The sequence below is a fragment of the Colobus angolensis genome, unplaced genomic scaffold, assembly GCF_000951035.1.
Source record: "Colobus angolensis palliatus isolate OR3802 unplaced genomic scaffold, Cang.pa_1.0 Scaffold48, whole genome shotgun sequence".
Taxonomy (NCBI): Eukaryota; Metazoa; Chordata; class Mammalia; order Primates; family Cercopithecidae; genus Colobus; species Colobus angolensis.
The window spans coordinates 2,553,211-2,578,318 of NW_012118265.1; the positions used below are offsets into that span (position 1 = coordinate 2,553,211).

The following is a 25,108-nucleotide window of genomic DNA, read 5'->3' on the forward strand; positions in this document are numbered from 1 at the left end:
TGTATTTTTAGTAGAGACAGGGTTTCACCGTGTTAGCCAGGGTGGTCTCGATCTCCTGACCTCGTGATCCGCCCGCGTCGGACTGCCAAAGTGCTGGGATTACAGGGTTGAGCCACCATGCCCAGCCGAAACCCTGCCTTTTTATCTCTAGAATCTAAAGGTCATTTGTTTTTGTGGTCATAGCTATTCTCAACTGTCCTTCTGGTCCCACTGCAGGTGCTTTTTTGCTTCCCTCTCTCTCAGTTTACTTCCCAAGGTTGCTAACTGTACTCCAGATTTGTAAATGGTGGTGCTGCTGTCCTAGTTATTGTCAGGACTCCAGAGGTCATTTCCTAGAACTTTGCAGAGATAGAGATGGCAGTGGGCTGAGGCTGAAGTGGAAGCACCAGCAGATGGAGAGAGGCCTGACTACCTCTTAAATTGTGCTAAGTCTCCTAACTAAAAACATCAGAATGCCTTTTTGAGGAAATTTTTTTAAATTTAATATTACTGTTACGTTTGCTTTAGTCCTTTTTTTTTATTTTAAAGAGTTCATTTTTGCTTCTCCCACTTTATAGTTTTTTTGTAAAAAGGGAGGGAGAAGGAAGGAATAAAAATATTAATTTCTGTCCTATCACATAATGGCACAGAAATATACATCCATTGTGTAGCAATTTCTAAGTTAATTAACTGTTTTTAATGTCAGTATTCGAGGGTTGACCTAGATGACAACCAGGCACTTACTGTGGAGTCCGTAGGTCCTTTTTCTATGCAGAAGCAGCCTGGAGTTGTGGAAAGAGGTAGACGAGTGTGACGGGTCAGGAGACCTGGGATCTAATTGACTGTACTCTCCAGAGAGGCTGTGGACCAGTCATGAAGCTTTCATGCCCCAATCTTTAAAACAATCTGCTGGACTAGGTAATTCTGAAGATGCCTTTAGATGGTCTCTCATTTTCAATTTGACCATTGGATTTGAGTTTGCATAGTCTATGTTGTCCAGCATAATCCAGAATGGATTTCATCATGAGGTGGGTGAGGAAGAACAACAGTTAAGAAATGGGTTTTAATCTTGGTTTTGATAGACACCCTTCTGTACCTTGGGCAGATACTGGGGGCATTATTTGTCTGTAAAATGAAGATATTGACCCAGTTCCATGGTTCCTAACTAGGGATGCACATCAGAATCACATACGGAGTTTTGTAGAAATATACACGTCTAGATTCAGCCCCTAGAGTTTGCGATTCACTGGGAGTGTTATGGGGACCAGTTGTATAGTTTTAAAAACCACAGGGATTCTGAGGCATTCCTCTTACTGAGAAGCAGTTTAACTTGGCAATATTTGACAGACACTTGACTGCCACCCCTGCCATTGGCCTGTTTGCCTGTGAAACCCTCCCTGGTGCGGGTATGTTGGTTCTTGGCCTCACTTTGCTCAGCAGCCTGGTTCTTCCTCCTCAGTAACAACCTGCAGTGTTTCACTGTACGGTGCAGTGCGGCGGCAGCTCGTGAGGAGGACCCATACATGGACACCACCCTGAAGGTAAGAACTGGCGTATGAAGACAGTGAAACCTTACAATCACAAAGGAGCACATGAATACTCGTAGATTTGCTCTCAGACCTAAGCTAGGCAAGAACGAAAGAACTTAAGGTTGTCTAATGTATTGAATTAGAACTTTTGGATATAAAATAGTAAGGATTTTGTGATTCATGGCTTAGTTGACAGTTTTTAAGATTGCTTTGCAAACATTTCACTCTGAATTGATTTAGTGCATAGTTTTTAAAGTGTGGTAAAGAATATAAAAAGTGTGAACTGAGAGCATTTCACAACTATAGTATACTACAATTTTATTTTTTATTTTTTTAATTTTAACTTTTAATTTTTTCGAAGCAGGGTCTTGCTCTGTCACCCAGGCTGGAGGGCAGTGGCACAATCATAGCTCACTGCAGCCTCGAGCTCTTTGACTCAAGCGATCCTGCCACCCCAGCCCCTCAGGTAGCTGGGACTACAGGTGTGCACCACCATGCCCTGCTCATTTCTTTTGTATTATTATTATTATTATTATTGCAGAGATGGGGTTTTGCCATGTCGCCCAGGCTAGTCTTGAACTTCTGGGCCCAAGTGATCTGCCTGCCTCAGCCTCCCAAAATGGTGGAATTACAGGCATGAGCCACCATGCCTGGAGCAATTGTATTTTATTAAATGGAAATATAGGTGGCAGTTTTACAGAGCTGTTAACAAAACAGTCCAGAAATCAATACACTTAAGAGCACAAAATTGAATACAGTGCATTAAAATGATTTGTTTATACTATTATCAGCTATGCCTGTAATTCTGTAGTTTATAAGCCTTTGATAACCTTCTATACTTAATCTAAGAGTTAATGGATATGGTAGATCAATAATCTCATTTTTAGTGAGAAGTAAAGTGCTTGGTCTCTAAAAAAAATCCTCTTGACCACAAAATAAATGTAGGCGTTATTATATTGAGATTCTGTGTTTTCTGACTTTGAATTTCTGTTCTCAGAAATATGCTGATCATGTACATTATATTCACCTATGTTATTTTACTTCTGAAGTATAAGCTATTTGAATTGACTGTTTGTTAGGAATATACATGCTGCAAGAAGCTCCCAAATCATGATGCTCTGCATTTCAAAAATTGGTTTATATCTGTCTGGAAACTGGAATACCTTTTTCCAGAAAAATAAGCCTTCAATAATGATGGTTATCTTAACAAGCCAGCCCCGACACAGTGCCTAATGTGTCTGAGATACTCTTTCACAGTCACTGTCGCCCAAATCGTGTCATATGATAGTGTTTTATGGAAAGCATGGTCTCTGAGTTCCTAGTGACCCTTTTTAATGGCCTGCCTGTGGTTTTCTGTTGCTGACCAGGCTTACTGGCTGCTCTCAGCCTCTTGGGAAACCAGAACCACAGATTTCCTGTGCCTTTGTTTGTATAAGATACACACATGGCCTTTTTGAGAGATTATTTTAAAATCAGGATTATTTCCTTTGTAAAAATAGAAAAGTAACATTAAAAAAATAAAACTTCCATTCTTTGTCCTCTTCTTTTCCCTCCTTGCCTTTTCAAACCTCAGAAAGACATAGGCTTATCTATGGGTGATGGTGTGATTTAAAGTACCTTATAGATTGAAGTAGGATCAATGTAAATTTGGGAAAAAATAATTCCATGTATTTTCAGAGTCTTATAAAAGCAGAGCAAAGGAACAAGGAAGAGACAAAGGGGAGGGATAAGGAGAGGTGGGCATCTGGTGGGGGTGTGCTGCCCTTGAGGCCAGTGGAGGTAGGAGGGAGAAGGGATGATCACACCTCATGGTTCCTCCTTTCCTGCAGTTCCACCAGTTCTGAAGCCCTAGTGCCAGTTAAACAAGCACACTTTTAGCCCACCTGCTGACTCAGGCTTTGGAGCTGTGACGTCTGGAAAAAGTTTCACAACCTCAGAGTCTGGTTTAAAGTGCATGTGGTCTGTCTCCTTTTCCTCTGAGATTCTGGCTGCTCAGCACTAGCCAAGCCACCTGAACTATTTTTACATGGAGGTAACAGTGAAGATGACCTCAGAATCAAAACAGCATGTGTGGACAAGAAGGCAGGTTCCTGGCAGCATGCCAGAATAGAGCTCTTCCATTAGTTTTCTTACTCATTCTACTTGAATTAATGGTCCTTTACAAGAGTAAAAGGCTGGCTTCTCTAGTTATCTGACATGTTCCAGCCTGTCAGCCATTCCATGCACTTACTGTTCATACCTAACAGACTAACAGTCAGGGGCCATCGGAACTTACAAGCATTTCTTTCACATACACATCCACAAAGAAACCATTTTGTGTACTCTACATGCAATAGAATATCCTTTCATAGTGTCTGGTTTTGCCTAAAAAACCCATTTCGGCATACCCCTAACCATCCTGCTAGTAGTAGAGGTTTCCCTGGGTGGCAGGGTACCAGCTTCCTCTCTTGGAGGTATCTGTGGGGCACACACACACACAAGTTCCTGCAGCTGTGGGACCCTCTTTCCACATTTATTCAATCAATAAATAACTGAGTTTGTTGACTGAGTAGCTCTATAGAATGCGCTGTTGGTCACATAGGTTTAGATAACCTCCTCTGTTAAGAACAGGCATTTGGGTTGTTTTTTGTTTGTTTGTTTTTTGGTCGTGGTGGGTATGGGATGGTGGCAGCAGAAGAGATTTTATCAAATAAACTGACTGATTTTTTAAGATTGAAGTGCATGTACCTTTATTTCTTGCTTAAATTTGTGGTTTTCCTTTACTAGGCTTGCCCACCTGTTAGTATGGATGTCTGTGCTTTAAGAATACAGCTTTTCATAGGCTTGAAAGCCATCTGTCACTTCAAAAACCACATCATACTTTTGACTAAAGCAGACCCTGAGGCCATTCCAGAGAGAAGACAGTCACCCAAGAGGCTTCTGTAAGCATCCCCAGTTTCTGGAATGCCCGTTTCTGGAATGAATTGTAACTGGTATATTTTGTGTTTATCTTTTTTTAAATCATAACTTGGAATGATCAAATGGCTTTTTTATGGTAGTCTTTTTCCAGAGAAAGAAAAGAAGGTTCTAACAATCTCTGTAATACACTTTATAACTGACCTGGGAACTTTTAGGAGAAAATGAATTATAAAAGAGTTTCAGTAAAAATCAAAGGTGTTTTAGATTAGTGAAAGGTTTTCTGTGTAATTAATGGGAAAGACTGAGCCTGTAATACTAATTGAAACTACAGGACTTTTTACTGTCTTTTTTCTTTGACCTTTTCAGTAGTTACATTTTTATCTAAAATTATTTTCTGATATTACAAAAGAAATTAATAATGTATGTTTTACCTTAAAGCACATTGATGATCTATAGATATGCGATCTATCTGAAAATAAAGTTGTATTTTGATAACATTCATCTCTTGTTATCTGTTAGGTTTCTGCTTTCCCACTGTTTAGAATAGAATGCTTAATTCCAGACTAGTTATGCTTCTATTTGATGTTTTCTTACTTAGTGGTAGAGAATGCAATCTAATTTCTCTAAGGAAAATTTAATCAATAAAGAAATCTCTTCAGGGAGTGAAGCATATAGTGTACGTCATATCAAACATTTTATTTTAAAAATCCATGTTATTTTTAACATGGATTTTTACTTTTTCAAATTGTTAGTGGCTATGCTTTGTTGCATCAACAGGAATCAGAGAGGGACTTCGGTAACTGATCACTTTGAGTGTACACAGAGTGGTCTGGGGCTTACTGATCCTAAAAGCTTTCTGGCGAGAGGAAAAGCAGTTTGTAGTCTTGCACATTCGATATAATTTTTTAAATGATCTTTTAAAAATTCTAATTCATTTGATAAACAATTTTAAAAGATTATACACTAAAGAAAATGCATCACATAGTGAAAGCAAGAGATAAGATAGTGCCTTAAGCAAACTTAACAGTTTTATGTGTCTTCATCATATTCTCAGCAGCCACGATGTTGCGTCTGCTTAGATTTGTGGCTTAGGGCATGCTAGATTCGTGAAAGCCAAATGCAGAAATGAGCCTGGGCATGGGGACTTACGCAGTCAAGGATCTTTTCCTTTTGATAGGACTTGCCTGTTCTTTGAACATGTTGCTCATTTGAGAATACTTGTGGAGTGAATTGGAAGCAGTTGGTTTATCATTACATGAAAATTACAGAATATTAAATGCAGTTAGCCTATGTAGTATTGTGAACTAATATTCCATAAAAATAGAGTGTACAGTTAATCACTTAAGAAAATAGCAAATGAAAATGATTTTATAGTTATTTTATATCCAATATTTACCATTTACAACTACCATTTATTAATAATGTCATTTTAAAATTATTGTCCTTTGTTTTCCTTTTAGTTCTAGAAAAGATACCAGTGTTAAGATCAAAATACCTCCTGTAGCTGAGACTGGGTGGAATTTGTATATTGTGAATACGATCTCACCAGTGCAACTGTACAAAGAGATGGTACTCTTTTCAAACTTCTGATTCTTGTTTGTAGATGTTTAGACTGAAATTAATGATCAGAAATTGATTCTAATTATCATACATTTAGGATGCCGCAGCCATTCAGCTTCCTGACTCTGTCTGACAGTGGAATGTGTGTCTGTCTCTGCGTCTTCATTTTTACAGCTTCTGACATCCAGGGAACCAGTAGAAATTCCGTTCACTAGAATAAGACTGCCTTATTCATACCCACTCTCCGAAGAAGATCGATTGGCCAATCTAAACATAGTCTTTGACCTTAACTTTGAACCCTGGCAAAGATAGCTAAGAAATGGAGGGAAAAAAAAAAAATCTAGGATTGTATATCCCTGTCCCACTCTTCTTATTTAGAAATGTTAGCAGATTGTCCCGGGGCACTACAGCTACTGCAGCATTGTCCTGGGAGGAGGGACCCAGAGGGAGCATCCTTATTCCTGATCTAAAAGTGACAGCTTCCTACTCATCCCTGGCAATTATTTTACTCTTTATTTTGAAACAATTTCACATTTAAAGAAAAGTTGCAAGAATAAGTATATTGTTCCGAACCCTTTGGGACACTGAGGCAGGTGGGTTGCTTGAGGCCAGGAGTTTGAGACTAGCCTGGGTAACATAGTGAGGTCCCATTTGTACAAAAAATAAAAAAATTAGCCAGTTGTGGTGGCACATACTGTAGTCCTAGCTACTTGGGAAGCTAAGATGGGAAGATCACTTGAGCCCAGGAGTTCAAGGCTACAATGAGCTATGGTCGTTCCACTGCATTCCAGCTTGGGTGACACAGCAAGACCCTGACTCTTTTGACTTCAAAAAAGAATATTCTGTATATTCCCATTCCCCACACAGATTTCTCCACAGTCAACATTTTACCCTATTTGCTTCTCTCTCTCTCTCTCTTTTATACACTCTGTGCTTTCTGTGCACACACATATACATACACTGTTTTCTGATTCTTTGGGAGGTAAACTGCATACATCAGTCTTTTGCCCCTAAGTACTTCAGCATATATTTTCTAAGAATCAGGATGCTCTCTTGCATACCACAATACAGTAGTATGTTTTAATACATTTAACATTGGCACAGTGCTTTATCTGGTTTGTTCATAGTCTAATTCTGTCAGCTGACTCAGTGGCTTAATAGCATTCCTCCTCCAGTTCAAGACCCAGTCTAGGATCAGATAGTGTGTCTCTTTAGCCTCCTTGAATCTCGAATATTTCTATAGCCTTTCATTATATTTTATGACTTGGATATTTTTGAAAAATACAGTTTTCCCCTTTACTTTTTTTTGAGAGTATTCCTTATTTAGGGTTTGCTCTTTTTTTAATGGTTAGATTCAGATTATGCATTTTCAGCCAGAATATTGCATAGGTGATTTTTGTGTTAAGGGTATCACATCTGGAGGCACATGCTGTTCATCTGCCCCTCTTTGGTGATGTTAATTTTGATCATCAGATCAAGGTGTTGCCTGATTTGTCTCTGCCAGTAATTTAATGCCAGTTATTATGTCAGCTGTGCCCTGTATTTCAGTCTTGCTTAATTGAAAGTCTTCATTTAGGTGATTTGAGTGCTAGAGTCTGAATATATTGATTGAGTCAGATTAGCTAGTGATAATTTTTACGAGCTCTCTATGAGTTATGGAAATAGATGTAGTAGAGCCTAAACTTACAAACTGAAACTAAAATAGGGGAAGAATACTCAGTCTAAATTTGAGAAAGAATTAAATCACAATTTTTTTTAAGCTTAACTATTTCAAATCTAATATATCTAATAAATCTAATACCTTCACTAGTCTTATTGAGATAAAATTGTTGCTAAGTTTACAGTATTGTTAGTATTACAATATTATTTGGACCTCTCTAATGATTAGAGCTGTTTAACAAGGTATTATTTATAATCATGTATGTATTAAACTGGCTCATAGATGATGGGAAAAAAGCCGTTCAGCTAAGCCCTTGTCAGAATGGTAAATAACTAGTTTGTTTACTTTTAGAGTTTAATATGTCCAAATATTAACTTTACTAACAAAATATATAAATTATTTTAAGAACTGAGGAACTTTTGAGAGTCTCTCTTCAGCAACATTAGTGTTTGTCTTTTTTGTTTTAGATAGACTATAGCAATACCTATAAGACTGTCAAAACCCAGAGCTTCATTCACCTTCTCAGTGAGGCTCATCTATTGGTAAGAGCTGCCCTGATGGATGCCAGTCAGCTGGAACCTGGAGAGAAGGCAGAGCTTTTGGAAGCATTTAAGGAAAGCTGTGGGCACCTTGGGGACTGTTACAGCAGGTGGGTAACACCTCTTGAAACCTTGTTACAGAAGCCATCTTGAACTTTGGGTACAGTTGTTAGCTTTTCCATCTCGGGTAGTTACCTGATAAATGGGGAGGTGGTTCATTTATTCACTTCTTCCACAAGCATTTATTGAGCACATACTCTGTTAGATACTGTGCTAGGCTTAAACATACAAAAATGAATGTGACCCATTTCTTGCTCTCAAGGAGTCACAGTTTAGAAGATGAGCAGTAAGTCTCAAGTTTGTGATTTTCCCACTGTTTAACTTAGGACTTTGACATTTTTCTCAGGCTTTGAAAATCCCTGACATAGCTATATGACTAGTTTATTGTCTGTAGCTTAAGGGAGAGCTGCCAGTTGGACAGTCTATGATTTTGATCTTAGTAGTCAGTGCTTTTATGATGTCAGAAAGGGACACTAGTATGAATAGTGTTCTTACTTTTGAGAGTAATGTTTACACACTGTTTTGCATATGATTGTTTTCAGACTTACTTGATCCACATGAATGGTTAAAAATTAATAAAACAGACTTTTCCTCCTATAAACACCATTATTTTAGAGTCTGATCATGAATATTAGAATTAACTTAAATTGTTGTTTTTGTTTCTATTATGAGCAGGCAAAAAGAAACTGCATTAATTAGAAGTTTGTAAAATAAAACTTAGGAGTTTGTTTTAGTTACTAATGGCAGTAGAAAAGTATTTTGGAATTTATATCTTCTGGAAAGCATGATATATTCTATTATAGAATGTGTTAGATATCCAGGTTTAAAAATTACAAATTTGACTAGGCATGGTGGCTCACACCTGGAATCCCAGCACTTTGGGAGGCTGAGGTGGGATGATCACTTGAGGTCAGGAGTTTGAGATCAGTCTGGGCAACATAGTGAGACTCTGTCTTTAAAAAATGACAAATTTCAGGTTTTTTATTTCCTTCCCTTTAGGCTTGACTCCCAGCATTCTCATCTCACCTTGCCATACTATAAGATGTCTGGTTTGTCTATGGCTGAAGTTCTGGCCCGCATGGACTGGACAGTAGAGGATGGATTACAGAAATACGAGAGGGGATTAATCTTCTACATTAATCATTCACTTTATGAAAACCTGGATGAAGAATTAAGTGAAGTGATTATAGTTTTCTATTTTATATCTAATATTTTTAACTTTTCATTTTAGTGGTTTATTTTATGTAGTACTGTTTAGAAATCAGGTTCCAAATATTTTTCTTCTTTGATATTCTTTTTCTAAAAAAGTAATTGTGCCGTTTTCTTCATTAATGAAGATAGAATTATAGCTTGGAAAGAACTTATGGGTAATCTTCTCATACTTTCTCATTATACAGACAGGGACATGTGGTCTGTTGTAGTCTCAACACCTGCCAGTGACAGTAGCATGTCCTCAGAAGAGCTACACAGAATGCGGCCCTTGCCTTCCATCTTCTCATCTGTAGTCCTTCCTGCAACCCTAATTATCCCTTACTCCGTGTGTCCAAAACTTCACTTACAAAACTCTGACCTTAGGCCAGTGACCTTAAGACATTATTAGGGATTATTTTTATGGCCGGGCACGTGGCTAATATCTGTAATTCCAACACTTTGGGAAGTCGAGGTGGGAGGATTACTTGAGGCCAGAAGTTTGAGACCATATAGCAAGACCCCATCTCTACAGAAAATTAAAAAATTAGCTGGGCTTGATGGCATACATCAGTATGTAGTTCCAGCTACTCAGGAGGCTGAGGCAGGAGGGTCGCTTGAGCCCAGGAATTTGAGGCTGCAGTGAACCACAATTACACCACTGCATTCCAGCATGGGCAATACGGAAAAACCCTGTCTTAGAGAGAGAAAAGAAAAGATAACCTCATGTATTTCATACATAGTTGGATGCAAATATGCCACGTTAGAAATTGTGGTATCAAATGTTCTAAGGTTTTGAAATGAAATTTTCTCATACAGTTTACTTAATTGGGTATATTTTGAAATAAATAGTAGTTTTTATGATGGATTTTTATTGTAATTCAATCAAATGTTTATTTTCTTCTTCTGAAGTGTTGAAATTAGAAATGCTGGTCATAACCTGGTACATATTTTCATTGTTTTTTCTTCATTATAATCAGCAAAGAGATCACTGCAGGTTATCTCAGGCCTCCCTTGTATTAGTATCAGTTTTGTCTTTTTAAAATTAGAACATAATACTATAGTTTTATCTTACTTGGAATGTTTGTGTCTTGGCTTTTTGCACATGTTTTGCTGATTTTGTTGCTTTCTTCTGACTGACTGACCTTTTATTCCTTTTATTCCTTCGTACTCACCAAAGGAATTAGCAGCAAAAGTGGTTCAGATGTTTTATGTGGCTGAGCCAAAGCAAGTGCCCCATATTCTCTGTAGTCCTTCTATGAAGAATATTAATCCTTTAACTGCCATGAGCTATCTAAGGAAGCTGGATACTTCTGGGTTTTCATCGATCTTAGTGACATTGACCAAGGCAGCAGTGGCTCTGAAAATGGGAGATCTTGACATGCACAGAAATGAAATGAAAAGCCATTCAGAGGTATGGAGCCCTGCCCAGTGCTAACAGAAGGCTGAAATAGGACCTGGTAATCCTAAGTGTTTAGCTGTCTTCTGGCTTCTTTCTAGCTCATATGTTCTTGGTTGTAATGGAAAACAGAGAATATTAGAAACAAAGTGATCCAAATGGGACTTTGAATCTCGCAAATGAAAAAGAAATAAGACTGATAAATGACAGCAGTGGATATCCAAAGACTTCAACTTAGTGTCAGGTGTGTTCAGAGCACTGAGCTTGTTACTGAAGAACTGGCTCTGCTCCGAGGGGATGATGTGATCTGGCATCAGGGATATGGTGTGTGCACTGGAAGAGAACAGAGTAATATGTATTTAAGAACAGCAAAGGAGATATTACCCATGGACTTCAGAAGTCTAGTAGTTGCAGAAATAACCCCCACTTGGTAAAATCACAGATAACTTTATAGAGGATTGGACATTTGAACTTATGGAGGATTGGACAGTTGTACCAAGAAACACAGGCTTCCCCTTGGAAAAGAGGTCATTTAGGGACACTACCAAAGGTGTTAATCATTTAAGGGAAGAAAATAAGAGGTAGTGTAATTGAACACTTATTATTTACCAGCTCCTTGCATATATTATTTAATTCTTAATAATGCTATAAAGTAGGAGTATTATACAAATGAAGGAGTTAAGTATTATACAAATGAGGGAATTAAGACACAGAGAGGTTAAGTAACTCATCAGGATCACACAGCTATTAAGTGGTAGAACCAGAATTGAACCGGGCAGCCTGACTTCAGAACCTGTGCTCCTGCACTGTTTTCTTGCCAGATTGTGGCCAAAGCCCATAGTATGACTTGGGTTGCTAAAAAAGGAAAAACGTAAGTGCTTTATTGCTGTACAAGTGACATGCTTTGTTATGATGAGAGCAAGTCGACATCCGGATGTCTTCTGTTTTGAAGAGTAGAATTCTAGAAAAATGACTTTTCATAATTTTGAAAAAACTTAAGATATATTAGTCATCGCTTGGTATTTATGGGAGATTTGTTTCAGAACCTTCTACAGTTACCAAAATCCACAGAAGCTAAAGTTGCTTATATAAAGTGGCATAGTATTAGCATATAACCTATATACTTTCTCCAATATACTTCAAATCATCTCTATTACTTATAATACCTAATATAATGTCAACTGCTATTACATAGTTGTTAATACTGAATTGTTTAGGGAATAATAATTTAAAAATCTGTACATGTTCAGAACAGAGGCAGTTTCCCCCCCCACCAATTTTTTTTTTTTTTTTTTTTTTTTTTGAGACAGAGCCTCATTCTGTGGCCCAGGCTGGAGTGCAGTGGTGCGATCTCAGCTTACCACAACCTCCGCCTCCTGGGTTCAAGTGATTCTCCTGCCTCGGCCTCCCAAGTAGCTGGGATTACAGGTGTGCACCACTGTGTTTGGCTAATTTTTGTATTTTTAGTAGAGACGGGGTTTTACCATGTTGGCCAGGGCAGTCTTGAACTCCTGATCTCAAGTGATCTGCCCTCCTCGGCCTTCCAAAGTGGTGGGATTACAGGCATGAGCTACTGCGTTCAGCCATCCCGAATATTTTTGATCTGTGGTTGGTTGAATCCATGTATGTGAAACCCATAGATACAGAAAATTGACTGCATTTTCAAATCAAGTAGACCTAAATATAAAGCTCTCTACAAAAAATAGGACACCTTGATGCTTAGTGAAATGTTAGTAACTTCTGTAAGACAGTCAGTGGTGTCCTTCTTTGGGTAAGAACTAGCCTTTATAGTCAAAGAAAACATTGTGATTAAATTATTAATAGCTTAACTATGCATTGTGAATGCACTAGCATGTTTAGTATTTCTAAGGTGGACAATCTAAATACAATGTACCTTTTGTTCCTAAATTTCTTTCTTATCTGAAGATGAAGTTGGTATGTGGCTTCATTCTGGAACCTCGGCTATTGATTCAACAGAGAAAGGGACAGATTGTTCCAACTGAGCTTGCACTTCACTTGAAGGAGACTCAGCCTGGATTGCTTGTGGCTTCAGTTCTGGGCTTGCAGAAGAACAACAAAATTGGAATTGAAGAAGCAGATTCCTTTTTTAAGGTTTGTCACTTTGAAAATGTGATTTTTCTGGATGGCCTCATTAAATTAGTGGTGGGAAGGGACAGAATAAAAGAAGTGAGTTTTTCATTTGTTTGTTTATTGAAAAAACAGACATACATAATCAGTTATAAAAGTACTAATTAAAAGATTATATCTGAAGAAACTTTATTTGTACAACCTAGAATCTGTTTCCTTTAGAAAATGTCTAAATTTTATTTCGCCATGGCACTAATGCTAATGGTAAATTATTAATGGCTTGGCCCATGTGATGCTTTGATATTCAGCCCAGCTGTCACTTTATCAGTGCTGTATTTATCTGGAGTATAGCGGCTTCTTTTACTGTTTTCAAGGTGCTTTGTGCTAAGGATGAAGATACAACTCCTCAGCTCTTGGTAGACTTTTGGGAAGCTCAGCTAGTGGCATGTCTCCCAGATGTGGTACTTCAGGAACTCTTTTTCAAGCTCACATCACAGTACATCTGGAGATTGTCTAAGAGGCAGCCTCCTGACACCACACCATTGCGAACGTCAGAGGATCTGGTAAGATAATGGAATAATACCTTAAATTTAACCTATGCTTGCCCATTACAAAAACATACCTTCTTATTTTTAATAACTTATTATAAAATATAACCTAGTTTTCTATTACCAGGTATCTTATTTATGCAGGAGTTAAAAATACACTTAAAATTTGTCTATAACTGAAGTGGCCTACATTTTAAATAATTTTATACTCTAAAGAATGTCCTCTACTTATTAATTTCCCTCACTTACTTGAAGTGGTAGCTCAGTTGCCAAAGCATGGAGAAAGGGACTTCTTCCAGAACATCACATCTGTCCTTCCTCAGCAGAGGATCATTAAATAGAACATAAGAGAGAAGACATCTGCAGACCTCATTGGTGGGAGAGGAACTGCAGAAAGCTGTGGGAGGGAGACTTCCTTAGTGAGCCCCCATTTCCTGTCTGTTTCACATAAAGGAGCTGTTCTGTGGCACCTGAGGCAGCCAGTAATAACTCTTTCTACCCTTCTTGCTATCCTTCTTGCTCCCAGCCCATTTCTCTCACAGCTCATTAGCCATGGCTAATGGAGGGCTAAGTGGAAAAGTTACCAGCTTCTTGAGTAAGCAGGGCTTCTTGGGAATTGTCTTGAGAATTTATGAAAGATATTTTGCCTTCTAAAGAAAGTAGTATTAATAAAAATTAGTTCCAATATTCTTACTAGGTATAATTGGCTTAAATGCAGTATTGTTCTTTTTGCTAGAAAGTGCGTGTTTGGAGTATTTACATTTTAAAATATATGGAAATATTTAGTGTAGAAGCAAGCAAGACTGAAATATTTTCCAGGGGCATACATTCTTAAAAACTGTCCTTCCCATTCCCAGGAAAGTGTATACCTAATTCTATGACATGGCAGAGAATTAATGATTGCTTGCTGTTCGTGGAATGGATAAGCAAGCTTTTGTTGTTATATTTTGTTTATGAGAAATTCTTTTATGTTTTAGATAAATGCCTGTAGTCATTATGGCTTAATTTATCCGTGGGTTCACATCTTAATATCATCTGATTCATTAGCGGATAAAAATTATACAGAAGATCTTTCAAAATTACAGGTAAGTAAAAATACCTCCTTTTCTTATGAAAATGCATATTACATTATAGTGTAAGATTAAATTTGCTGAGACCCCAGGTGTCCTGTTAATCTAGAATGTAGAATTTTGAGGGGCAAAATCCATAGTTAGGCATACTCAGGAGACTTGGAGGGAATTCCTGCCTCTGCCTGAAACTGATGATGGATGGGACACCTGTGCTGAGTGGCTGGTTTCATTGCAGGTGGATGGACAAACTTCATCAAGTCTCCTGGCTGATTTCCTCATTTTCAGGATGCGCTTGAAAACACTTTGTGAAATGAAAGTGTGGCAAATGTTTAGTGGTGTTTTTATTGATGTAGTTTGTTTTTGTTAGTGTTGACTTACACATTTTAGGCCTCTCACCCAAGCCAGGCACTGCTATTTCTCTTATAAGAAACAGGTCAAAGTAGTCAGTTTATCCAGCTCCTGAAAAGGATTTTTCAGAAATGAGGGGGATGATTAGAGAATGTGGATCATCTGACTGCACATTTAATAATTCTGACTGCAGCAGTGTTTTGGCTGACAGTGAGAATTAAAGTCCACATTTTTGGTGGATCAGGCTGGGCCACATGAGCATATGATTTTATTTACTGCAGTTGAGTGGCCCAAAGACCGAATATAATTCCCACATCTATTTTCTTTGGTCTTCCCAGTGTCGGTGCTAACATACAAAAATTAAGACTTCCTATTAAGAATTCTGAGTTTCAAGTCACTATTGAAAAATTTAGCAGCTCTGTTAACCCAGGGTCCTCATTGCTTCTGACCTGAGGGTTGGGACTGACCCGGAGCCCCTCCTTGGGCAGTGCTCACACTGTCCTCCTGCACAGTTATCATCTTTGTGGCATCCTGACCCAAATGCTGAGTGTCTGTTTTCCTTATCCCAGCTGCCCTCATGCATCTTCATCATTTGATTGGCCTCTATAGGCTTTTGAATTTGCAATGCCTCATTTACACTATGGGAACTGATGTAAGTGTAGTTGTTACTTAATATCAAATTGGGAATGGGGCTTAGAGGAGGGAAGCTGAAGAGGCCATACTGCTTAGACTCAGCCTTCAGGTGGGGCTGTGGTGTTCCCAGAGATGGCATTATTTATGTGCTTCTTTAAAAAATAACAAAAGAAGATTCTTCTTGTCTCTTGTCTCTAGTACCATTGTGATACAAAGCTTTCTGAGGGCCTAGCCTCAGATTATGTTCACCTCACAAATATTGCTTGAGCATGTGCTGTAGATGTTATGGGGAGCATTGTACAAGACAGTGGAACTTTGCCTTCCTAGAACATATGCACTAATTACATATTTAAAATTGTAATTGGAATAAGTGCTATTAAATTTTCCTGATAAATCTTTAAAGCATATTTATAATCATTGCTTGAAAAAGTATAATTCAGTGATCTTTTAAAATTTGTTTCAAAATATTTTAAAAGGAAAATCTTTGCTATTAAAGGTGGAAAATCTTTGCTATTGAAGGAGAAACATAATCTGCCTAAACTTTTATAATTTTTTTTTTTTTTTTTTTTGAAGATACAGAGTCTCACTCTTTTGCCCAAATTAGAGTGCAGTGGCAATCATGGCTCACTGTAACCTTGAACTCCTGGGCTCAAGTGATCCTCCCGTCTTGGCTTCCCAAAGTTCTGGGATTACAGGTGTGAGCCACTGCACCTGGCCTTATTTTCAAACTTCCTGAGTACATGGATAAAACTAAGGAAAAGTTCATGGGTAGTTGAAGTTATGACTAGTTTTATTTTAGTCATAATTCGGCACACATGCCTTGCTCCTTCCTACTGCCCCCACTCCCTTCCCCATTATCTGGATTAGTCAAGAGTTAAATAGAGAGATAATCTCTTTTCTTCCATGTTGGGAGACCCTTTGAGTGAGAGATTATCAACCTTATTTCATCTCTGCCATCTGATTGTCAGGAAATTATTCACATGAATAATTTATTAAACTTGCAGGAAGAAAACGGACCAACCTTATTCTCCTGGTCATTCCTTGGTAGATATTTGGAATAAAATAATCACACTGACTGTGACTGGATAGATCACATTCCATATTCTCCTGTGAGCCTCAGAAGATGCTGTAGCAAAAAGGAGGCAGGGACAAGAAAATTAGGATATGACCATCTCATCTTTATCCTGGAGAAAGGGAAAGTGGAGATTATTTTTGTGGTCGAATCAAAAGTAGTGTATATAGTTTAATTGCTTAAAGTAAATGTTGGTGAAGTTGTAAATTCCGAGATAATACTGCCCGCTGTTATTCATCTTGTGACAAAGTGGTATTGATAACAATGACTAGTTCTAAACAATCGCTTTAGTCTTATTAAGTGTTAAATTGTATTTTTGCATATGTATGTGGCACGTGCTTATTATAGAAAATTTGGAAAATGCAGGAAGGGATGTAAAGAAAACAAAGAGTAGGCTTTGTTGACCCATCCTGTGTGCTGTTTCAAATTGCCATGCTCTTCCGACAATATTTCTGTATGTGCATTTACCTATGTAGATTTTATAAAACTGATCATGTTCAGAATATAATTTCATTTTGAAATTTTTTTATTCATTTTATCATAAGCATTTTTTTATTAACTAGCCTTTGAAAACATAGTTTTGATGGCTGTGTAATATTCCATTATCTGAGTGTACCATATGTGTTTACTTATCCTTTGTTGTTAAACATATAGATTACTTACAAATTTTCAATATTGTGAATACTCTTGCGGTGAACGTCATTGGACATAGATCTTTAACCACAATGTTGATTATTCCCTTAGGATAGAGAATGTCCATTGGTTTTAATTTGCAGTCCACACAAAGCAAATAAAATAATGTTATTTAACAATGATTGCTTTCTATTAAACAGATCTTTATACTAGAGGTAGTTTCAAGATTATACTTTACTTAGATTTATTAAATAAGGACCACATGCATATACTCTAATATGGCATTCTTTCTATTTTACTTTCAGCAAGTGAGTGTTTAGTCTTAAGAAACTAAATGCTGTATGTTGTGTTTTAGTTTTTGAGGTGCCTCATTTCATAACATTTCACTTTTCTGTTCATAGTCTCTTATATGTGGTCCTTCATTTGACATAGCTTCCGTTATTCCGTTCTTGGAGCCGCTTTCAGAAGACACTATTGCCGGCCTCAGTGTCCATGTTTTGTGTCGTACACGCTTGAAAGAGTATGAACAGTGCATAGACATACTGTTAGAGAGATGCCCAGAGGCAGTCATTCCATATGCTAATCATGAATTGAAAGAAGAGAACCGGGTACGCTTTTTCAGATTATGTTTTTAGGCTTGATCCGTGATAATCAGATTTGATAACCTCATTTCCTTTCCTGCAAAATGGGGACAATTTATGCTAATCCAACCTCAGGGCTGTGTGGGTCCAGTGAGCATATATGTTTAATAATGTTATGTGTTTTGAGTACTATTAAATGCTGTTAAATATATGGAGATGGTATATTATCATCATTACAAATCTTTTGTTTGAAGATGAAGTAGTTGATTACCTGAAGATTTGGGAACAGTATATGATGGGAAAATATTTTCTCTGCCATACGATTTTTAGTTTAGAAATTAGAATAATTTTGGACCTTGGTTCTTTTTCTTCTTCATTCCTTCCTTCTTGCCACATAAGAGATGACAACGGGATATGTCTGTTACTTCTTGAAAATAGCCATGTACATATGTACAACATATGTATTACTGGGTTTTCAAGTTACAAACCTGACTTTTATGTTATAGTTAAGGCAGAAGACTGGCTGCTGATACAACTTCTGTTATAACAAAGTTAGCTGCCTTAGACAAAATGATGTATTTTTGCCCTGTGCTTTCCTGCACAGTCTTCTTATTCTTGTTTGAAATCTGAGAATAGAATGCATCAAACTAAAATTTATTCATTTTTTCCTAAGATAGACTCTGTGGTGGAAAAAACTGCTACCTGAACTTTGTCGGAGAATAAAATGTGGTGGAGAGAAATATCAGCTCTACCTGTCATCATTAAAAGGTAAAATGATTTTTTTTTTTTTTTTTGCTTGATTATAAACTTAAGAGTCTCAGTTTTAAATCTGGTGAAGCCTTCTTTCTCAAGTATTTTCATGTGATTCTCAAGTGAGACTGAGGGCCTTTCAGAACCGTCTGGGGAGCTTGTTTTCAGCATTCACATACCCTCCCCTTGACATTTGATATTCATTTATCCCCTAGTCACAGAACTATGTTCTTTTAACTTAATCCTTTCAAACACTTAACAAATTATCACAGTCATAGAAAATGACAGCATCAATGTTTTAAAATGTGAGTAGTCATTAAGGCAATTACACATTTTATCAATGATCAGAGTACTTAATTTATTTCATGTAGGAAGTTAAGATCATTACTGTTAAACATAATTATAAGCAAGTATTCATGAATAACAACCTCAAGGATTTAAAAGTTGAGTATCTAGATTGTACAGTATTTTACAGCATAGTAGTTATTGGAATTTTCATAATTCGTAATCATAAATCTTGATAGATATGTAATCCGTTTCTATACTGCTGTGCATTAATATAATTAGTGAATTGCTTTCCTGATGACAAAGGGTATGGGTATATTGATTGCAGAGCACATAAAATATTAGAAATTGACAGTGTTGAAATTGTGTTTTCTAGCCAAGACAGTTGATTTTTAAAATGTAAGGCCGAGGCAATGATTTTTAAAATGTAAGGCCTAGTGGCCATTGGAGATTATTTTTCTGAAGATCCCCCTTTAATTAAAGCTGTATGCTTGTGATTGGGAAGGGAAAGGGGTGACTTTATTCTCAGTCCTATCCATCTCCCTGATTGCTTTAGGTTTTTAGAAGATGGAAGTGTCAGGTGTCTGATTGCTTTGCCCTACTTGCATACCCTTTACATAATTTATCACTGACTGTTTGTGTTGGTGGAGCACTTTCCAGTACAGACATCCCGCATCTTTTACATCTCAGCATCATCATTATCTTAATCAGAAGACTCTTCATCCTTTTCTGATCCACATCCACACACTCCACCCCCAACTCACCCATAATCATTCCTCCAAATGTTACATTTTTCTCTGTCTTCAGAATACATTTGTGTGCATACGTGTGAGTGTGTGTATTGCTAATGAGACTAAGTGCCATGTGTGATTTACCTTTATTAGACTGTAATACCTCAAGAGCTGGCATAGTGTTTTATTCATTTTTCATGGTTACACTTTCCTCACCAACAATATGCCTCTCCTATAGGAAGCATTCTGTAACTGTTCATTGATTAGAAACAGAGACAGCTAAAGAACTTTGTTTATTTCACAGAAGGGCATTTTCTTAACACCTGTACACTGAGAATAGCCCTGTATTGGGATCTGGAGAATTGGAACTGAGTTCTAGGTGTGCTACTTAGAAGTGTGCTAGCGCAAGCCAGTTTTCTAGTGTTATGACACTAAATGAGAAGTTCAGGACTGAATCAAAAGTTAAATGTTAGGCAGAATTGCAAGAGGGTGAGGTTGGAGATGGAGCTCAGGGACTTACATGCTTAGGAGTTTGGATTTCTTATCTCTGTAATACACCATTTCTCAACCTTGGCACTGTTGACATTTTGGACGAGATAATTGTCCATGTGCATAGGGGTTTCTCCTGTGCATTTTAGGATATTAAACAGTATCCCTGGTCTCTACTCATTAGATGTCAATACTACTGCCCCAGTTATGACAAGCAAAAATGTCTCCAGATGTTGCCAGATGTCCCCTGTGTGACAAAATTTTCCTGGTTGACAGCTACCACACTAATATAGAACCATTAAAACAGGGGTTAGTGGATTGGTTGGTTGTTTTAAGGAAATATTCAGTACTGTTTTTGTAATCAGCCATGCTTATTTTTTAAAATTCTGGTACTGTAGTAAATTACAAACATTAAATTTAAAAATAATTTAAAATCCACCATCCAGAAATAACTATCTTCAACCTTTGACAAATAGTTTCTAGACATACTGGAAGATTTTAAGGGTACAGGTTTACATTTAGATAGATCATTTATATGTAACTTGTAGATTTAGGTAGCTGGTGAGTGGAATAGAGCAAGTAATTTTAACCTTCTCTTAACCTCAATTTTCCCAACTCTAAATCAGGGGTAATACCCATTAGTTTACCCTGTTTGGGATGGGGCTTGGATTAAATAAAAACCTCAAAGGATTCTAGAAGGAATTAAAGAGAAGTTATATATGAAAGTACTCTATTAATTTTTAAAGTACTCTATGAATTTAAGATATTGACCTTGTTCTTGGAGTGATAACCTGTATTATCCCCTCCTTATTTGGGAGAAGAGGAGAATTGGGAAGTGGTGAGATTTTTGTTGACTCTATAGCAACTCCACACTAGCTCTCCAACTTAATTTTTTTGTTTCTGAGATACTACTTACAGGTTCCACATTTAGGTAAGTAAACTGCTTTGATAGGAAAACATCAATAATTCATATTTTTCACATATATTTTGCAAGCTAGTTAGTAGTTGCTGTTTATTAAGGTCTGATTTTATGTCAGATTTGCATCATTGTATTTTAGCTGAATTTTCACAGGAACTGTGGAAGCTAGCAAACAGTACAACTACATTATAAATGAGGAATCTAAGATTGGGAGATGAAGTGACTTTCTTAAAGCCAGTCAGTGAGTAGGTGGAAGAGTCTGGATCTCTTCCCAAGTCTCTCTGAATTCCAGAACTAGGAGTCTTTTCTATAAACCATTGCTGCTTTATTCATTAACTCTTTAGCAACAAAGGCAGTTCATTCTTTTGTGTAAAGAAAAATTTAGCTTGCTGCATGTTGGACGGATGACTTTGGAATGGATCTTATATTTCACTTACTCTGCAAATAGAGTAAGTGACGGGCATGCAACGATCACACAGGGAATGGCACTGACATGTGGATAGAAGATGTAAGACCAAGTGGATGTTTATTGGGAACATTGTTCATAACTTTCACCCTTCTATTCCAGGAGAGGGCAGCATGTATCTATTAAGAAGCAGGAGAATCATAAAGTTGCATTTTTTTTAATGTATGTTACATTCCTTAATATTAAAAATGTTCATTGGGGCTGGGCACAGTGACTTATGCCTGTAATCCCAGCACTTTGGAAGGCCAAGGTGGGCAGATCATGAGGTCAAGAGATTGAGACCACCCTGGCCAACATGGTGAAACCCTGTCTCTACTAAAAATACAAAAATTAACTGGGCGTGGTGGTGCACACCTTTAGTCCCAGCTACTCAGGAGGCTGAGGTAGGAGAATCTCTTGGACCCAGGAGGCAGAGGTTGCAGAGAGCTGAGATCATGCCACTGCACTCTAGCCTGGTGACAGAGAGAGACTCCGTCTCAAAAAAAAAAAAAAAAAAAAATGTTCATTAGAACACTATCGCAGTTTGGGGAAAAAAGAAGTAAATGGTCGTGAAAACAGATTTGTGCTTATTAATAACATGAAATGTTACAATAGGAACTAATTTGGGAAAACATTGGTGTTATCCTATCAAACAATCTCTATAAATTAGCTTCAGTGTAGGCTTAGCTTTAAAAAAAAGTATTTAAATGATTGTACTTTTCTTTAGAGGACAGTAGAAATCGATTGCAAAATAATAGAGTAATTCAGCAATGAAGTAATAAATCCAAATTTCATGTGGCTGATATAAAATAAACTTCAAAGGATTCTAGTAAGGAAAAATAAGTTACAACCATAAAGAAGCCTATGGATTTAAGAGATTGATTTTTTTCTTTGAAGTTATAACATTTTGTTATCTGAACTAGCTTCTTTTATTTCTCCCTGAGATGTAGTCTTGCTCTGTCACCCAGGCTGGAGTGCAGTGACGCGACCTCAGCTCACTGCAACTTCTGCTTCATGGGTTCAAGCAGTTCTCCTACCTCAGCCTCCTCAGTAGCTAGGATTACAGGTCCATGCCCGGCTAATTTTTTTGTATTTTTAGTAGAGACAGGGTTTCACCATGTTGGCCAGGCTGGTCTCGAACTCCTGACCTCATGATCCGCCCACCTCAGCCCCCTGTGCTGGGATTACAGGCATGAGCCACTGCGCCCAGCCTGAACTGGCTTCTAATTGGTTGGTTAAGTAAGAATAGATTGAATGGGCCGGGCGCGGTGGCTCAAGCCTGTAATCCCAGCACTTTGGGAGGCCGAGACGGGCGGATCACGAGGTCAGGAGATCCAGACCATCCTGGCTAACACGGTGAAACCTCGGCTCTACTAAAAAATACAAAAAACTAGCCGGGCGAGGTGGCGGGCGCCTGTAGTCCCAGCTACTCGGGAGGCTGAGGCGGGAGAATGGCGTAAACCCGGGAGGCGGAGCTTGCAGTGAGCTGAGATCCGGCCACTGCACTCCAGCCCGGGGAGACAGAGCGAGACTCCGTCTCAAAAAAAAGAAGAATAGATTGAATGAAAGACAGAGTTTCAGTTCTAATTCACATATTCTTTTCTTTTCTACAAACAGAAACATTGTCAATTGTTGCTGTGGAACTAGAACTGAAGGATTTCATGAATGTTCTCCCAGAAGATGGTACTGCAGCATTTTTCTTGCCATATCTTCTCTATTGCAGTCGAAAGAAATCATTGACTTAAAGGTATCATTTGAAAAATACCATAATGACATTTGAGACTGAATTTCTAAAAATTGAATGCCAAAGTACAAGCAGAGGAGTTTTTGACTTTATATATATCACACAAACACACATTTATGATGCAGATGTTTTCAGACTGCTTACCTTACCCTGTAGTGGTAACTATTCATTTCTTAACTTATGACCTCGATCAATTTAATTGTCTAGAATATAAAAAGTCTTTAAGACATAAGAATTCCTCGGAGAAGCCATATATTTTTTAAGGTGGGGATTGACTTTTATTCCAAGGAACAACATCAGTTCACTGTTGTTGGTGACATGACAATCATTTTCATCCCAAGAACACTTTAAGGAAACATTTTGCAAGTATGCTTGAAAGAATGTCACTAACTGGTCCAGAATTTTATCTTCTTGATTTTTCCAGATTTCTCTATGTTTTTGAGAAAGATGTTAATGCTTTGCCATGGTAAAAAATTTCAAACCTCATTTTTTTTTGTTCCTTTTCTCGTTACTTTAAGAAAACTCATGCTCTGTTTCTCTGAATCAAATGAAGAAGTTTACAGAGCTAACTTTCTTCTTGTCTAGCTATTAACATTATTTGTCAAATGCATGTTTTTTTCAGCCAAAGCCTTGTTTCCATTTTTTGTTGATGTGTACTCTTGCTGTTTTAGCTAGCGTGTATGTGAAAATAAATAAATATATCATTGTGTTCACAACCATGTGTCTTCATTTATAACTTCTTGTTTAAAAAATTTTTAGTTCAAGTTTAGTTCATTGATATTATCCTCTGAATGCAGTTAAGGCTGGGCAGAAATTCTACTCACGTGACGTCTGCCACAGGTGTATTTTGAAGCTTTTCTTCTAATGGCAATGTTTATCCTTACCAGGATTTGATATATAGAATTGTCTCTCAACTCTGTTTTTCAGAGTTGGACGTTCCAGATAACGTCCTTTAGACCATCTCTTCAAGGGTTCACAAAACTCAGATTTGCGTCATTCTATTTTATTTATTTTATTTTTATTTCTTTCCCTCATACCTTGCCCATTCCCTCTGAATATTAGGTGTCATGTCAATGGCATGTTAGAAGGATCAATGGGAAGGCAATGATTGAAAACGTTTCAATGAACCTTAATAGTGTTCCTTTGAGGAGCACCCAGGAGAATATCTGGTCATAGATCTTTTTTTTAATGCAGTTTTATACAACCCTAATAGTGGTGATATGATTAGACTATATGAATCCATTTTATTAACTAATGTACAAGTGTCAATGTATCATTATATAGTCTGTTGATCTTTCCATTTGCAAAAAATTAATAGTTTTCCCCCACAAATGCATGAAGTTGTATGTTTTCAGTCTTCTTTTAATGTTTATAGTCATTCCGAAGTAACATTCTATTTTACACTTTCACATACACTGTTATGAATCACTGGTTTTTCTCTTTTTTCCACTTATCACCAATTTATTTCATTCAGCCAGACTTGGTGTCTATAGAAAAAGAAATTTTAAGACCATTATTAAAAATAATAATATGGTTAAAAAATGGGTAGATGGTTCTTTAAATGTATTCTGATTTTTTAATGTTACTTTATTCCTGATTCATTTATATTTTTCTATTTTTTATATGTTTAAAAATCTCTCATTCTATTGCTGCTTTATTTAAAGAAAGATTACTTTCCTCCCTACAAGATCTTTATTAATTGTAGAGGGAAGATGAATAACTTTACAATGGAGACACCTGGCAGACACCACCTTAACCAAAGCTTGAAGTTAACGAGTAATGGAACCGATCAATATCTTGTGCCTCCTGATATGGTGTACTAAGAAAAACACAACATCATGCCATGATAGTCTTGCCAAAAGTACATAACCTAAATCTAATCATGAGGAAACATTAGATAAACTCAAATCGAAGGACATTCTACAAAGTTGCTGCCCTATATTAAGGAACTATTCAGAGT

General features: G+C 37.3%; 2 protein-coding genes across 4 annotated transcripts in view; one reads left to right on the plus strand and one right to left on the minus strand.

Annotated features, from left to right (window-relative positions):
- The window catches only part of HPS3 (Hermansky-Pudlak syndrome 3), a 44,922-nt gene extending 21,058 nt beyond the window's left edge, over nt 1–23,864 (plus strand). For both annotated transcript variants that reach the window (XM_011958928.1, XM_011958929.1), the window contains 12 exons: nt 1,439–1,520; nt 4,275–4,429; nt 5,867–5,975; nt 8,094–8,275; nt 9,225–9,405; nt 10,594–10,827; nt 12,739–12,924; nt 13,275–13,463; nt 14,426–14,533; nt 17,606–17,812; nt 18,463–18,553; nt 23,022–23,864. In XM_011958928.1, coding sequence (XP_011814318.1) covers nt 1,439–1,520; nt 4,275–4,429; nt 5,867–5,975; nt 8,094–8,275; nt 9,225–9,405; nt 10,594–10,827; nt 12,739–12,924; nt 13,275–13,463; nt 14,426–14,533; nt 17,606–17,812; nt 18,463–18,553; nt 23,022–23,149 — 1,852 coding nt within the window. In that variant the 3' untranslated portion in view covers nt 23,150–23,864. The remainder of the gene's footprint in view (nt 1–1,438; nt 1,521–4,274; nt 4,430–5,866; nt 5,976–8,093; nt 8,276–9,224; nt 9,406–10,593; nt 10,828–12,738; nt 12,925–13,274; nt 13,464–14,425; nt 14,534–17,605; nt 17,813–18,462; nt 18,554–23,021) is intronic.
- CP (ceruloplasmin (ferroxidase)) overlaps nt 13,001–25,108 on the minus strand; it is a 61,160-nt gene continuing 49,052 nt past the window's right edge. The window contains exons 17-18 of one of the 2 annotated variants that reach the window (XR_001003658.1): nt 16,521–16,625; nt 13,001–13,460 (exon numbers count right to left, since the gene is read on the minus strand). Coding sequence is in view for 1 of the 2 variants with exons in the window: in XM_011958927.1 (XP_011814317.1) it covers nt 24,619–24,635 (17 nt within the window). In the remaining variant the exon portion in view is untranslated. Of the gene's footprint in view, nt 13,461–16,520; nt 16,626–23,403; nt 24,636–25,108 lie in introns of those variants that run through there. The other variant, XM_011958927.1, reaches the window with a different exon arrangement.